General features: G+C 37.5%; 1 protein-coding gene across 3 annotated transcripts in view; it reads right to left on the bottom strand.

Annotated features, from left to right (window-relative positions):
- Positions 1–1040: 1040 nt before the first annotated feature.
- The window catches only part of CRPPA (CDP-L-ribitol pyrophosphorylase A), a 107624-nt gene continuing 93842 nt past the window's right edge, over positions 1041–14822 (bottom strand). For all 3 annotated transcript variants that reach the window (XM_064411343.1, XM_064411344.1, XM_064411341.1), the window contains exon 10: positions 1041–3133. In XM_064411343.1, the coding sequence (XP_064267413.1) occupies positions 3029–3133 (105 nt within the window). In that variant the 3' untranslated portion in view covers positions 1041–3028. The remainder of the gene's footprint in view (positions 3134–14822) is intronic.

The raw sequence follows: 14822 nt of genomic DNA on the forward strand, positions 1-14822 counted from the left end.
TCCATGGGATCAAAAAATTTTTGTTTGGCAGTCTACATTAATTATGAAGATGAGCTCAACCAAAGTTGGCTCTATTATTTCACTTATTGCAATAGGTAACATCTCACTTTTTTCTCTTTGTTTTTTGGTAGACTTTTGGGGTGTTGGAGGTTTTTTGTTTATAATGTCACCATCTTCTATCCTTTTCATTTCTTCTTCAGAGGACCATCAAGCCTTTTTTTTTTTCAAGCTAGATTGTCTGAAAAGCTAAACAAAAAGAAAGACTGAGTAGAAAATCTTCTACATAACTGATTGAAGATAAAGCAATACAGATTTCAGATTTTGCATGAAGTGGGTTAGTTTCACTATACAATTCACTCAACTTTGCATTTTTGAAAAGCATTTCTTGGGCCACATTCTGCATTCTCTTTTCTGATGAACACTACCCAAGGAATACTAATTAGAGTGCTTAAGGAGTAAGGTAAGCAAGGCTGGCAGAGTCTGAGCTTCTATTTACTTTCTGTTATCTCTGTCCAAATGTTCAAAGCAATATGGGTGGTGACTGATTCACTAGTTAAATTCAAAACAGCATGTGTGTACAAAAGGCTGCCAAGTTTCTCATGTATACTGCTATTTGTGAGAAGCTATGCACAGACAAAAAACAATCAGCCAGTTTCTTAATTTCATTTTATATCTTTATTCCCATTGTAAGTACTAACAATCACCCAAAAAGCATTTAAATTTGGTTTGGATACACAATAGCATTAATCACAGTCTAGTTTCTTTTCTTTTTTTTACTGCAGTTTTAGTATTTTGTGATCTGTTTTAGTAGTTCTGTTGTTGGTGTATTTGCTTCCAGCAAAATGGACTTTTCAGTGTTTGTAGATTATTTTAAAAGATTGCTAAAGATTAAAAAGCCATAATGCAATGATTAACAGTACATTAATAAAGCTTATTATCTTCCATTTAGGATTAGTACTAAGTATATTGGATGACCGACCCAAAATTTACTTTTTCTTGTGCATTGTCTGTTCTCTTTTCAAAATAAATCCATAAACAACTATAATATATTTTTTTTTATTACAGCACTTCATTGCGGTATCATTTTTAATTGGATTGAAATCCTCTTAGGAGAATGAGGTAAGTAAAACAACCTTAAAAAATAAAAGCTCTGTTTAAGCAAATGATGTTGCACAAAAACCAATGTTAATGCAGTATCACAGTGTATAAATTAGAGTGGATAGAAAACATGAAGGGTTTTCTAAATTCACGTTATTATTTGCGGAAAACACATCACAGATTGCATTTTAGTCTTCAAGCAAACAAGAATAACAAAATACAGTCAAAGAGACATCTTTCATCATGTCTTTTAAAAGCCTGTGGGACAAATTCCTTCATCAAATTTATTAATGTAAAAGCACATTCAGAAAACTTATTTGTGAGAGCTGTCCTGTTAAATTATGAATACCAGTAATAAATTCTTTAGTTCTTCATTTATTTGTGTGCTCTGCATATGAACAGACATGAATATATGTATGAATAAAATATGCCTATTGTATAGCCATACACAGAGCTATTGTGAATGCTTATGTTGTACAATGTCAGAAAAGGACAAATTATTAATCAAAGCAGAGAGAAGAAAGAAGCAAAGAAGAAAGCAGATGATGCACAAGAACTTTGTTAGTTATCTTTGCATGACGTGTGTGGAAGAAAATGTCTGCTTTGGAACCGTCAGCTGACATCTCTTTATTTTAGTTTGCAATGAAGGAAGTTTGGGACCAAGATCAGCTTCTAAAAGGGATTTAAACCAGAAATATAAATAGTCATGTGAAGGAAAAGGGACCAAGCAGGGAGCTTGTTATCCTAAGTTTTGTCTGAGCACCAGAGGGAGTGGAACATGGTGGGAATAAGTGGAGGGATGCTGTTTTTAGAGGGAAACTTGCTGAACTGACAATGATAGACTGAATCAGGGATTCACTGGACACTTTTTGTGGGGATACTTCTCCAAGACCTTATTCCAGCCTTATCAAGTATGTAAGACACTAGCCTAGCCCCTTCACAAATTGCAAGAGAGTTAAAATTCCTGGGTCTGATGCAAAGGCAAAGACATATGTTTCAGGGACACTGCTTGTATTGTTCTTAGTGCCTGGGGTACTCAGAGACACTGACATAATAACCATTCACCATTTCAACTTCCTGTCCCAATGGTCTGCACTTGACTATCAATGCAGAGTATCTTTGAATTCATAATGCTTGTTCTCCTTGCTGCTATTTACCACATACATCTGCTAACCAGTAAGAGATGAGAATTGTATTCTTATACATGAGTTCACAGACTCCTCCTATTTCAGGTGAGCTGCAGGAGCTCTGAACAATGGCACATGGGCACTAGAAGAAGTGTAGCACCACGGAGGCTACAGCCAGAGCACACTGCATCTGGAAAACTGGGAGCTAGCACCTTGTTGTACCCATGTGTGTCTTTTCTTTGATTTGAGGTTACCATTCCACAGAGAACAGGTACCTGACCTTTCCAACACTTCCTGCAATATGCATTTCTCTTTATGGCAGGAAAGCTACACTCTGTAAGGAACTCTGCATTCACTAATAGGTGTTACAGCAGCAATTTTTAAATAATTTCATGTAAAATAGATGAGCGGTTCTTTAGGATTAATTTGAAATTAATTACATCTGAAATAAAACTTAAGTCATGCAGTCCTGTAGTACAACACACACACATAGTTAAAGACAATTCTGCATGAATGCTTTGGTGTCCTCTGTGCACCTTTAAAATGATCAGTACCTTGAAAAACATTTCAGTATCATTCCTCACAGTATATACCCAGTGTATCTCAGAATTACTTTTTATTTCCTTTTATACTTTATACATAATATTAGACTTGTATTTTAAATATCAAAAATATCCTATTAAATGATTGTAATAATAAATGGCATAAATCCAGAGTTTTCAACAAAGAATAAAATGACTTAACACCTTTGGTGGACAGATAATGAAAACTAACTTTTCCAAAAGCTACACATGATTATGGTCTTATGCTACCAACAGCTGGCCAATAAGCTCTGGGTTTCTGTCCTTTATCAATGCCATGATAAGAGCAGCAGCAGAATTTACTGTCTCCTGAAGCAGCAGAGGGTCCTAGAAAAAAAAGAAAAGGAAAAATGAGGGAGTAGGGAAAACAATATGCTTTAAAAAGTGGAAAAAGTAAATATTTAAAATCAATTTTCAATTATGCCAAATTACCACATGATTGCAGAAGAAACAAAGCTCTTTATTAGAAGAAGAACTTCTAAAACTTTTATTTCAAGGAAGCGCAATTTCACAGTAATAACCATTTTCTCCAGTCTCCTTGATGCAAAACTGCTAGAATTCCATCTACTCAGAGACCACCAAAAACTTGATTCTGTCACTGGCTTCCTAGCTGAATTTTAAAGTCTAAAAGGCAGTAAAATTTTTGGGGTTGAAAACATGGAACAAAATACAGGATTTAATTGACTGGCATAGTTAAAGACCTGCAATTTTAAGAACCTACTGAGTCCCATCTGCAATCTACCAACTACTTGAATTCACAAAGGCATTTAAGCACTGGGATTTCAATGGTTTAGGCTGATTTTTGTATCAAATAACTTCAAAAAGTAGTCTGGTTTTGATAAGCAAGTATAGAAACCAACACAGGAAACAGCAATAAAATGAGACATTGATTCTGTTTCTAATTGAGCACTCCAGCTCACATTTGAAAGATTGTTTTGTCTAATTACCAAGTTTTCTTAATTGTATGGACGACAAAAGGTTGGCCTTTTGCTACCAGTAAGGTTTCCATTTGTGCTCTGGAAAATTAGCAATAGGTGTAGTCAGGCATGGAGAAATCCCTGGAGCAAGAAATAGGAGAGAACCATTTCTGTGAAGCAACAGAGAAAAAGAAAGGTCTACAAAACTCTAGGGTAGGGGGAATCTACAAAGAGAAATCAAGAGCTGTTCTCCATAGTCATGATGGATAAAACAATAGGTTTTATCCATCCATCCACTCCATGATGGAAGGAACAGGTATAGGTCCTTGGAAGAGATTATTGGACAGATCAAGGAAACTCATCATGAGGGTCCTATAACATAAGACTCACAGTCATGCAAAATATGACACAGATAGAGCTTCCTGCCTGGGGTAGGACGATGGAGCAGTTGAATTCCACATCTTTTCACCTCTTTTTCTAAGATGCTGCACAAAGGAAGAATTTGTAGAGAACACTTAAGAAATTTGAACTAATGGACAAAGAACAAACTGTTTCCACAACTTTTACAAAAACACAATATCAAAACTTGCTTTTTAATAAATAAGGTAACTGCTGAAGGGACCTGTCTATTCAGCTAGCACAGAGGGGAACTGGAGACTAAGAAGTTGCAGTTGAAGAAAAAACTGAAAGGGAAAAGGTGTCCCTGGAACATTCTCAGTGTGGAAATAGGTCCAGAAGGAGAGGTACAAAAAATGATGAGAGGGCTGGAGAACCTCTCCTATGAAGAAGATCTAAAACGGTTTGGGATGTTCTGCTTAAAGAAGGGAAGGCCCTGGGGTGACCTTATTGCACCTTTCAGCACTTGAAGAGAGCCTACAAGAAAGATGGGGTGAGACATTTTACAGGACAAGGGACATGGTTTAAACTAAAAAAGAGTCAATTCAGACTAGATACAGAGAAGAAATATTTTATAATGGGCAGGTAAAACAACAGAACAGTTTTATTAGAGAGGTGGTGGATGCCCCATCCCTCGAGACATTCAAGGCCAGGTTGGTCAGAGCTCTGAGCCACCTGATCTAGTTGAAAATGTCCCTGTTTGCTGCATGGAGGTTTGAATAGGCAATTAAGCTTTCAAGGACCCTTCAAAACCAAACTTTTCTAAGATTCTGTGATAATGCTCTTATTAACTTTTTTACTTATGTAAATGAAATTAAATATGCCAGTGAGATAACTGGATTGAATTAGAAATAGCTAGTTTATAACTGATTTTTTTATCATTCCTGAAAAAATGATTTTTGTATTTGCCTAGAATTTTATCCTAAATGTCAAATAAGTAAATTACAATTTGTAACCTTGCAAAAGATTACACTCCTCACAAATTCATGTTATATATTCGAATATGCAGTAAATTTATTTTTAGAGGTCTAAAAACTGGTAGAATAAAAATGTTCATGAAGTGTGCCTTGCTTGAGTGATGCCTTTTCAGTTAAACAAGGAGTGCAGAAGTCTGCTGCGGTCCTGCTCCTTCAGAATCTTTTGTCATGGGCCAAGGGTGCAAAGGCAAACTCAGACTTCATGCTCTGGTTCAGCAGGGCGCTCACTCCCCCATTCCCCGTGGGTATAAAGAGCTGGATGAAGCACAAGGAGAGCGGAAGTCATGTGCACACCCACTCAGATGGCAAATGCCGCAGCTGCTTTCAAAATCCAGCAACGCAGTTCCTGCTATTCAGCAATGCCAAATCTCCTTGTGCCCTTCATCACTTTTTGTTCAGTTTATCTCAAGAAGCACTTCACAATTACAGGCACTGTCTTCCAATTGGGCTTCCAGCCATATCTGAAGTTGGCTGGAGGTGTATAGAATATTTTTTTCCATTTCACAAAAAGAAATAAAATACACCTGGCCCAGAATGCTCTTAATGTTTCTCCCAATAAATCTTTCCACATCCTCTGTTGGTTACTGGATTCAGTACACATTCCTTTGCAGTAATAAATTATTCAAGTTTCTGAACATAAAAGGAAACAAGAGAAAGAAATTTAACTTTCACAGGAGAGATTGAAAGTGACACCATAAGATTCCTTTAGACTGAAAAAAGCCTTTTCTAAAGCTAAATCTAAGGCTTTAGTGCTAATTTCCATGTTCTGAAGGAAAAACATGCAAAAAATTATGAGTAATATTTGGAAGGCAGGCAATGTGGAAGAGTAATGTGTACAGAAACCTGCATGCAGAAGTGGTCTAAAAACCACTGAAATTGACTGCTGAATTGAAATTGGTTCAAAACCAGAAATGTAGTAAGTGAGCAGCACAAATTAGAACTGCAAGCTTTACAGTTACTTCACTTCTAATAATCCAATTATTAATACTATCAATATAACTCTTCAGGAAACCTATTTGCCCCTGTGTAGGATAGGTCACTCTACGTCTGTTTTTGGAAATAACCAGAGGTGTTTTTCTTTAAGAGAATATATATCATCTCATTTAGGATAACAAATGTAATAGAAAATATATTCTTACTCTAAATACAGTTCCAGTTGATGGTTTAACTACCTCATGAAGTATATACTGAGGATTTCAATTAGGTAATCCTTTAAAGTATTTATCATAGGAATTATTAATTTTAGATTTGTGCTAATGGTCCTTCCCAATAACATTATCCCATTCTGATCTCAGGGTCACCCATTCACTGAAGAATGTCCAGCACCTGGGCCCAGGAGCCAGCCTCTGTGTGCAGGAGAAATCAGTGCCATAGCAATCAAGTATGTGCTGACTTTAACTTGCTTTACTGTCACAGCCACAGTCTCACTAGAAGGAGGTAGTAAGTAACACGATGAACTGGACTCCTCCAAGAATTTCAATTTGTCTATCGTGTATTCTTCTGAGAATCAAGACTCACTCTCCTAATAAGAATCATTATTGTAGTATCTGGTGGTCACTGTCTGGGCATAACTTAAAACTTTTGTTGATAATTTCTAGTTGTTATCACAACCATCCACTCCAGACAAACAAACAAGCAGGAAAAGTTTTTTAGCAAAAATTTTAGCTACTGAAAGGCAACACATTGTTCAATGACTAATGAAACAGCTAAACTATATTTTAGGTATTCTTTCTCATTTCAAAATCCTGCTAGGACTTTATTTTATTTTAGGCCATCACTCTGCCTGTAAGCAGTTCTTTCCAACGTAATTTGAACACCAGAAGATTTTCTAAAGAAAATTAAAACGAGATAAAATGACAGGATTCAACAACAACCCAGGAACGGAAAAAAAATCCTCTGGGTCTTTATTAATTTAAAGCTAAACCAACAAGTGAACATTTCAAGTCCCCTGATTATACCCTTAAAACACTCATGGTTTTGACACTACAATGTTATTTCTGGCAACAATGCTGATTACAGCTGATAGTGCCTACAGGGAAGCTTCAATAAGGATGCCAGGACAAACTTAATCTACCACACCTAACTCCACTGCACCTACAGGCCTCCAAACCTCTTTTATATTCAATGGCATAACACTAAATCTTTCAAAAATCTCATTATTAGTTGCAGGAAGTCAAATAATCAAGCAGAACCACGTCCTCACATGTTTAATTGCCTGACATGTTTGCCTGTATTGTAATCACGATAAAACCCAGGATGTCAGAGCAGGAGGATCAATACAAATCCTCCTGCAGCCCCAAGAGCTCTCGCTCGTTCCTGCCCACCCACTGCTCAGCAAGTCCCAGGCACAGAACACCCTTCGGCACGCCAGGCAGTGAGTGCACAGCCCTGCACACACTGGACTGAGCAAGCAGGAATAGTTCTGTCCCTCATTAAAGAAATACTTTAAAAAGACTGTAACCTTTGAAGAAGACTTGGAGGCAGTAATGACTTTAATGGATTAATAACTGCAGTTCCACGTGATCAACTGGTGTGCCACGAACTCCCCCCAAACCATTGTGACATTCACTGTCTATTCATTTCATCCAGTTAATTTAAATGATTCTCCTGTAAAAAGAAAAACCAACCTCCCCCAAACATTTCTTGGCCGTTAATAAATAGAAATTTATTAACTACATTTATAAGCTAAACCCAAAACTTTTACCACTTTATATTTATGTACTTTGGAAAAGAAAGTATTCAGAAACACTGCCAATGTTATAAACCATAAATCCACATAACAGCACTTTGATTCCAAAATAAAATATCTACTTTGTCTGTTGTTAAATAGTAAAAATATTCCAATGTAACCATATTGTGTGATGGCTGTAACTCATACTCAGAATTTATTTGATGTAGAATTTCTGACTGTAGGGGTTCTCTGGTCTGCAGATTAAGACTGGGAATGGCTACAGGGACAGAGTTAAAGTTGTGTTTGGAATATGTAATCTGATATTTTAGAAATCTGCATTTATTTAAGAAACTGTGAGGATATCTGAATACTTACTGACATTTCCCTTACAATTCATTTCCTTGCTTCAATCTGTTTAGGATTTACTTTTTTTTCCCCCAACTGATACTTCACATATAGGCATTTCAATTTACATGTGTTCTAGTTAGTTCAGTTTAAGAATAGTTTGAAAAACCTACCCTTGACTACCCTTTTCAGCTCAAAAAAAGAAAGCCTCTGCAGGTATCACCTCTGTCTTGTACTGCCTAAAGAATAAAACTGCTGTGTTCCATTATTTGCACTCTGTCTTGCTCTAATATTATTTCACATTCCGTTAAATGAATTTTTTTTTTTAATTAATAGAATTGTATAGTCCTGGTTATATGGCTGACAGAAAGCCTGAAAACAGGATTTAAAGACACTACTAAACTTAGGCAATATCAGTATTAACATGGTTATGTTTGTACCAGGAACAAAAAGAGGGCTGGAGCATGTGCTGGCATGCCGGCATGCTCCTGCCCTTGCTGTTCCATTGTAAGCCTGCTCCCTGGCACAGTTTTGGCTCCTGACAGCTAGCATGTTTCCAGACAATGGCTGGGCACGGTTCAGGGGACAGCACAGGCCAAGGAATGCTCCCAAGGGACAGGCTGAATGAGGCCACCCTCTTTTGGGAAGCAAGAATGTAGCCATATGGAGATGAGGCATGCTGTGCCTTTTAGCCCTAGGACAAGAGAACCATCCCTGGCCTGTTTTACTTACCAGTATGGATACAGCCTACATACCACTGGGAAGTGACATTTGAGCCTTTCTGTCCCTACCAGATGCATCAAGAATACACAGAGCCACAATCCAATAGTGCCCCCCAGACTGAGGCACAAATTCCATGTTGCTACCACATAAGCACAGTCATTAAAAAAATAAAACCTAACTGTTCTGTAGATACCTTTCCCACTAAAACAGAGAAGGAGAGAGGGATGAACACACTACAAATCAATAACTGTGCTGCAATGCACATTCTTGCTACCTTAGGGAAAAAGGCTGAAGCCAACAGAAGGAACTCGTGCACACTGCTCTTTTTCACAGCATGGATATGGGCGCACACCAGGTACACCAGGGAGACACGGGCAGAAAAGTGCTGAAACAGTCTCTGTTCTGGCAAGCATCTTAGAAAGGACTATGGTGTTTTTTACAGGGGGCGAAAAAGATTTGGAGAATGAAGGAGGAGCTGCTGCTACTTTAAAACTCCACAGAATGCTGCAATTTATACTAAGGCTATACCAGATCCCTCCAAAACTCACCTGACATCACATACTGAGCATTTCATTTGCTCCAAGAGAAATTAAGTGGAGAATCTATCCTCCAAAACCTCAACACTTGAAAGTTTTTTCTTTAATTAATATTTTCAATTGAAACAGTTGTTCTGAAGAAGGACTGAGGTTCTTCCACTACCAGAAATCAATGATCTAACATGATTTGTTGTTTAATCACACCATGAGGAATTCATCCATAGATTCACAAAGAGGCATTTTTTCCCCCTGAAGATATGTACTGGCATGCATCTACGCATTAAAGCAACCTCCATTTCTGTAACAGTACAAATTAATCTGAGGTCTCCTTTCTTCTTAAAATGCTTCCACATCACATTTTTAATCCATGTGCCAAAGGATCTATTGATAAGTGTCATCTTATACATGATATCAATGCAACAATTTATCTCAATAAGAAGATAGCTATGCAGATCGTTCTAAAAGATAAGGAAAGTATTTCTCTGAATATTTTTTAGGTTTTCTTTCAAGTAATACATATGTAATTAAGGCAGCACTTGAGTTCAGCTAGGTAGCTGGGTTCAAAATTACTTGAGCACGTTCATAATTGAACGTCTGTATACACAGCCTTCCTTGCTGAACTAAGAAAATGCAATAAATTTTTCATTAGTGGATACACCTCAAAACAGAAATAATTTTGAAATCTAGATACTGAGGATGCAATGAGGACTGAAAAAAGTGAGTGGCACTGGAAGAATCAAGCTGTCACTGTGCTTATGTAGTTTTAGCAGACCACTTAATTAGTGAAGCCTTATAGATCTGAGTTAATTCCCTGCAGTTCAGTGGGCATACATTCATGATAATCAAGCCAAATTGTGCATAAATACATGAAACTCTCTCATACACTTTTGATCAGCCATGCTTCTTATAGTTTATACAAAGAAAATGGATAGACATCAAAATTTAAAATGATCGTGTGAATCTACTGAGAACAAACAAATATTTACATCTTCTGAAGTCTGTGAGAATTAAGTCTCTGGTGCTTTTATCTTTTCATGTAAGATTCACAGATTTAAACCTGAAGGTAAACATTACTCTCTTTTTTAAAAAAAGTCCAACAAAACAGCACAAACAAATAAACAAGCAAACAAAAACTCAAATAGGATTCCTTTCCCTAGTATGATAAGAGTAGACAGATTCACCCTAGATCAGCAGGTTTAAAACATGTTCTACAGCATGTAGGTGACCAGGGGTCAGTTCCCTCCTTCATTCTCCAAATCTTTTTCCCCCCCTGTAAAAAACACTGTTTGCGTGATCATGCCAAATGATCAATAAAAGTTCCTGGACCAAAATAATTCTGTGAAGAGCTTGTTATGAAGAACACTTTCAGTACATTCAATCACTGCAGCTTAGGCAAGAGCTTTCATTCGGCATTTAGCCATTATCTGATCGAAGCTCTTTACAAGAGTAAGTGTGCCAGCAGTGACAGCACAATGCCTGTGAATCATCTTGCCCTCTAAGTTGCTCCAAAAACTACCTAATTCTTGAGCTAGCAGCCAGTTCTGCCACCTGTATGGGACTGGTACAAAAGTACTGGCAGAAATAGGCCATTTAACAGATGTGGTTGTCTGCAAAACTATATTATGTGTTTGAGGTTTCTTAAAGGGGGTCTCTTAATACAGTATGTTACCCAGTAATTCTATGGTATGAAATGTATTTATGTTAATATGTGTTACTGTGTTACCTACAGGCTCTGTGAGGTGCCACTCTGGTAACCTTGCAAAACACACCACCAGGGTTTTTAAGCAGAAAAAAAAAAATTGTTCTTGTCATCAGTACAGGAAAGCTGAAATGCTCCAGAGGCACAGGAACTTTGCTTTCTGCTCTGACAAACCTGCACTCTGCGACCTGCTGAAAACCTAAGATTTGTCTGAAATCGACTAAAGCTGTAGCAAGTCATTCCTCTGTTTTTAGAAAGCTGTGGATCAATCCAATAGCACTAACAAATTCAAGTGGAAGTGGGATTTAAGCTTCCCCACAGCAGCAGCATGCAGAATCATGGAATATCCTCAGCTGAAAGGGACCCACAAGGATCACTGAAGTCCCAATTCCAGGGCCTGCAGCCCTAAAAATTACTCCATGGGCCTGAGAACATTTTCGAAACACTTCTTGAACTCTGCCACGCTTGGTGCTGTGACCACTTCAATGAGGAGCCTGTTCCAATTTCCCAACCTCTGTCCTCTGAATCTTTTCCTGCTATCCAACCTAAACCTCCTCTGACACAGCTTCATGCCATTTCCATGGGTGCTGTCACTGGTCACCAGGCAGAAGAGATCAGTGCCTGCTCCTCACTTCCCCTTGTGAAGAAGTTATAGCAGCATTCCCCTCAGAGTGTTTGTGTCATGGGTTCTCTGCTGTCTCGTCCACTGTGAGAGTCTATCAATACTTCAGTGGGCTGCAGCATTAAATTTTGCAGTTAGCCAGGAATACAGAGCTGGCCCACCACAGAAAAAATGAGTTAAGAGGTGCTGGTCTCCTGCAAAACATAACACTCTGATCACACAAATCATTTACAGACCACTGCACTTCTCCAGGCACCAAGCAAAGACGGAGCAGCTACGGATCCGTATGACTGCATTTGACATGTGAGGCCAGTAGCAGAGTAAAAGCAGTTCAGCACAGTTTAGCTGGTTTTCTCCTGTTACAAACAGAGAAATGCAGCACTTTCAAGCTCTGTTTCACTTGATGACTGTTGTTTTAGCCCTAGCTGGCAATGAGAAGGAAGGCAAAAATGAGATTGTAGAAAAGACAGAGAGAAGTGGTAGGGAGCAAGTCAGAAGGGGGAAAAGGAAAAATCACAGAGTTAAAAGTTGTAATAGACAACTATCTCAACCCTGAAAATATTTTTAAAAAACCCCACTGCTAAAGATCAGGTGAGATTATATCCATGTCAGAGGCTCTGTCTGACAGGTAAACTGTGTCATATATTACAGGTGAAATCAATAATTTTTTTAAAATCTTCAAAGAAGCACAAAGGTCATTTCTACCCAGTGAGATCTGGGGTCATCAGTGGAACTGTATTACAAAAGAAAAAAAAAAATACAAAAAAATTCCAAAACCTACCCAATGGGAACAGAGGAAACAATACAGCACTTCTTCAATAAATTTATAGCACAACCACAAAGTACATATTTAGTTTATATTCAACACAATATATTTCACTATTAGAGGTTTTTCCTTTCTATACCATATTGCATTGACAACATAGATTGGTTTTGACTTTTCAAGAAAAGAATGAACACAGTAGTTCACAAACATCTAAGTTGATAACGTTGTATAAGACATGAAATGCTTTTGCTGTCACAGATTACAGAACTTGGCATACAAATGTGCTGCAACAGTTTCATATACTTTGTGACATACAATTTGTGATTATAACTAGCAGAGTTACATAAAAAGACTGGACAACTTTTAATTAGCGACTAACAAAATTGTAAGGTTTTTGGAAAGAATGAGTGATGCATTGACTCTCCTGGGGGGATGCTAAAAATCAGTGCAGAGGAAATGTGAGCATTTTTTTTCCTTTCTTCCAGTTTAAAGCACATTTTTCTTCCCTTCTTTAAGTGCTAACTTTATATGTAATATTAAGCATAATAGACATCCAGATCTCCAAAATAAGAAGAGGCATGTGTCCATTCAGTCATTAAAATCTTTATTATACAACTCCTACAGACTGTGAATAATCTGAAATACAAGAACATGGCTGCAGTAACTAATTGATTGGAAACATTCCTTTTGACTACAGATATTTTATTTGAGATGGCTCAGAGGAAAAACCATATGGCCTTCTAAAAAACAACAACAAAAGTTCTTCTTTGGGGAAAGAAGTAAACAAAACCCAAGAGATACTGAGGGACAAAGTATGCGTAGACATGTGCTGGGCTATTGTTCACATCCAGCCTTGTGGCTTCCAAACTTTTAGGACGATAAAATCAGTTCAGTGGGGTAAGAGCCACATTCCAATCTTGGTTACAGAAATACAAACCAAAGTAATGACAGTATTACAAGCCTGGTTACTTTGCAGTTGCAGGGACTGAACTTCAACTTTAGACTCTACTTTACTACAGGAGATCTAATATGCAATTTGTTTTAAACTGTTCTTTCAAAATTTCAAAATCGGGTTTAAAGTGACTCAAATGTCAGTGTTTTGGGCAGCAAGACACAGTGAGAGGGAGTGGCTGTTCAGAAGCTCATTGTTAATCATTTGATATCACAGACTTCCCTAATTTGATATTCTTAATTGAATCTAGCTAGTTGCATACAAAGTGGCTCTCAAGTTGCGTCATCTCATCATTCTGTGAGGAGGGACAGATTGCAGAATGAATCATAAAAACTTTGTGTATAAGTTACACACTGAAATATTTAAAACCATCTTTGAATCACACCTGAATGTCCATCTGACAGTATTCATCTTATTGCTCAGGTCCTATTTCTCTGACTGCATGTCTGTGATGTTAAGACATAGTTTATGTCCATCTCTGTCTTTTCCTCTCTATAACTGAGGCTCTACACCCTACTGGAATGCCAAAATAGAATTTCCTTGCAATTCAAGACTTTCATGTAAGGCCAAACTAGTTTACATTTAACAAAAGAAAGCAAACTAAATGAAAAAAACTCAAACAAAAAAACCCCAACAACAATGAAAAAACCAACACAGGCTGATAAAAAAGCATCCAGAAATGAGACAAAAGGTTACAAAGACATGAGGTGACATCTCTCCTTGGAGAGTAAGAGGAGAGGAGTCAGCAGGGGTAAAACAAGTTACAACAGAATTTAGTAATAAGATTTATTCCCTTTGTCTCTCACACCAATATTAGGTTTTAACACATCAATTTTGCAGTAATTCTGATTGTTCTCAACATTCTTTTGCACAAAACACAAACTTGTTCCAGCTCCAAAGTAGTCTTAACACAGTGAATGTAATAAGCAGAAAAGGAACTTAAATTTCTTGCAAGCATGAATAATTCCATGAGCAAAGTACCTCTAAGTACAGGTATGCTCAAATACACTCAAAACTGCTGTAAATGGAGAAAGTGCATTTGCAATCTATGTTTTCCTTGAGGTATTTTACCTACACAGTGTTTACCTACTCACTTAAGACTGGACAGTTTATCTGACCAGCACTCTAGGACATTAACTGAATGAATCCCTCCTCAGAAGGCACAAGGAAATAATAACTGCTGAAAATGTTGATCCAAACTCTCAGTTTCTCTCTTCTTTATTTCCTTGTCATCCTTAGCCCATAGTCTAAAGTCAGTGCAAATAGAGCACCTGTCCTTTACTTAAAGTTTTCAGCTAAGCAATGGTGGGAGCATATGAATTTTGAATGATTAATCCCAGAGGAAGGATGAGTCTTAAAATCTGGTTCAGAAAGCAGCAGTGAACAGTCTGCACCTAATCCAACAGATGGGG

Source organism: Passer domesticus, chromosome 1 (assembly GCF_036417665.1).
Source record: "Passer domesticus isolate bPasDom1 chromosome 1, bPasDom1.hap1, whole genome shotgun sequence".
NCBI lineage: Eukaryota > Metazoa > Chordata > Aves > Passeriformes > Passeridae > Passer > Passer domesticus.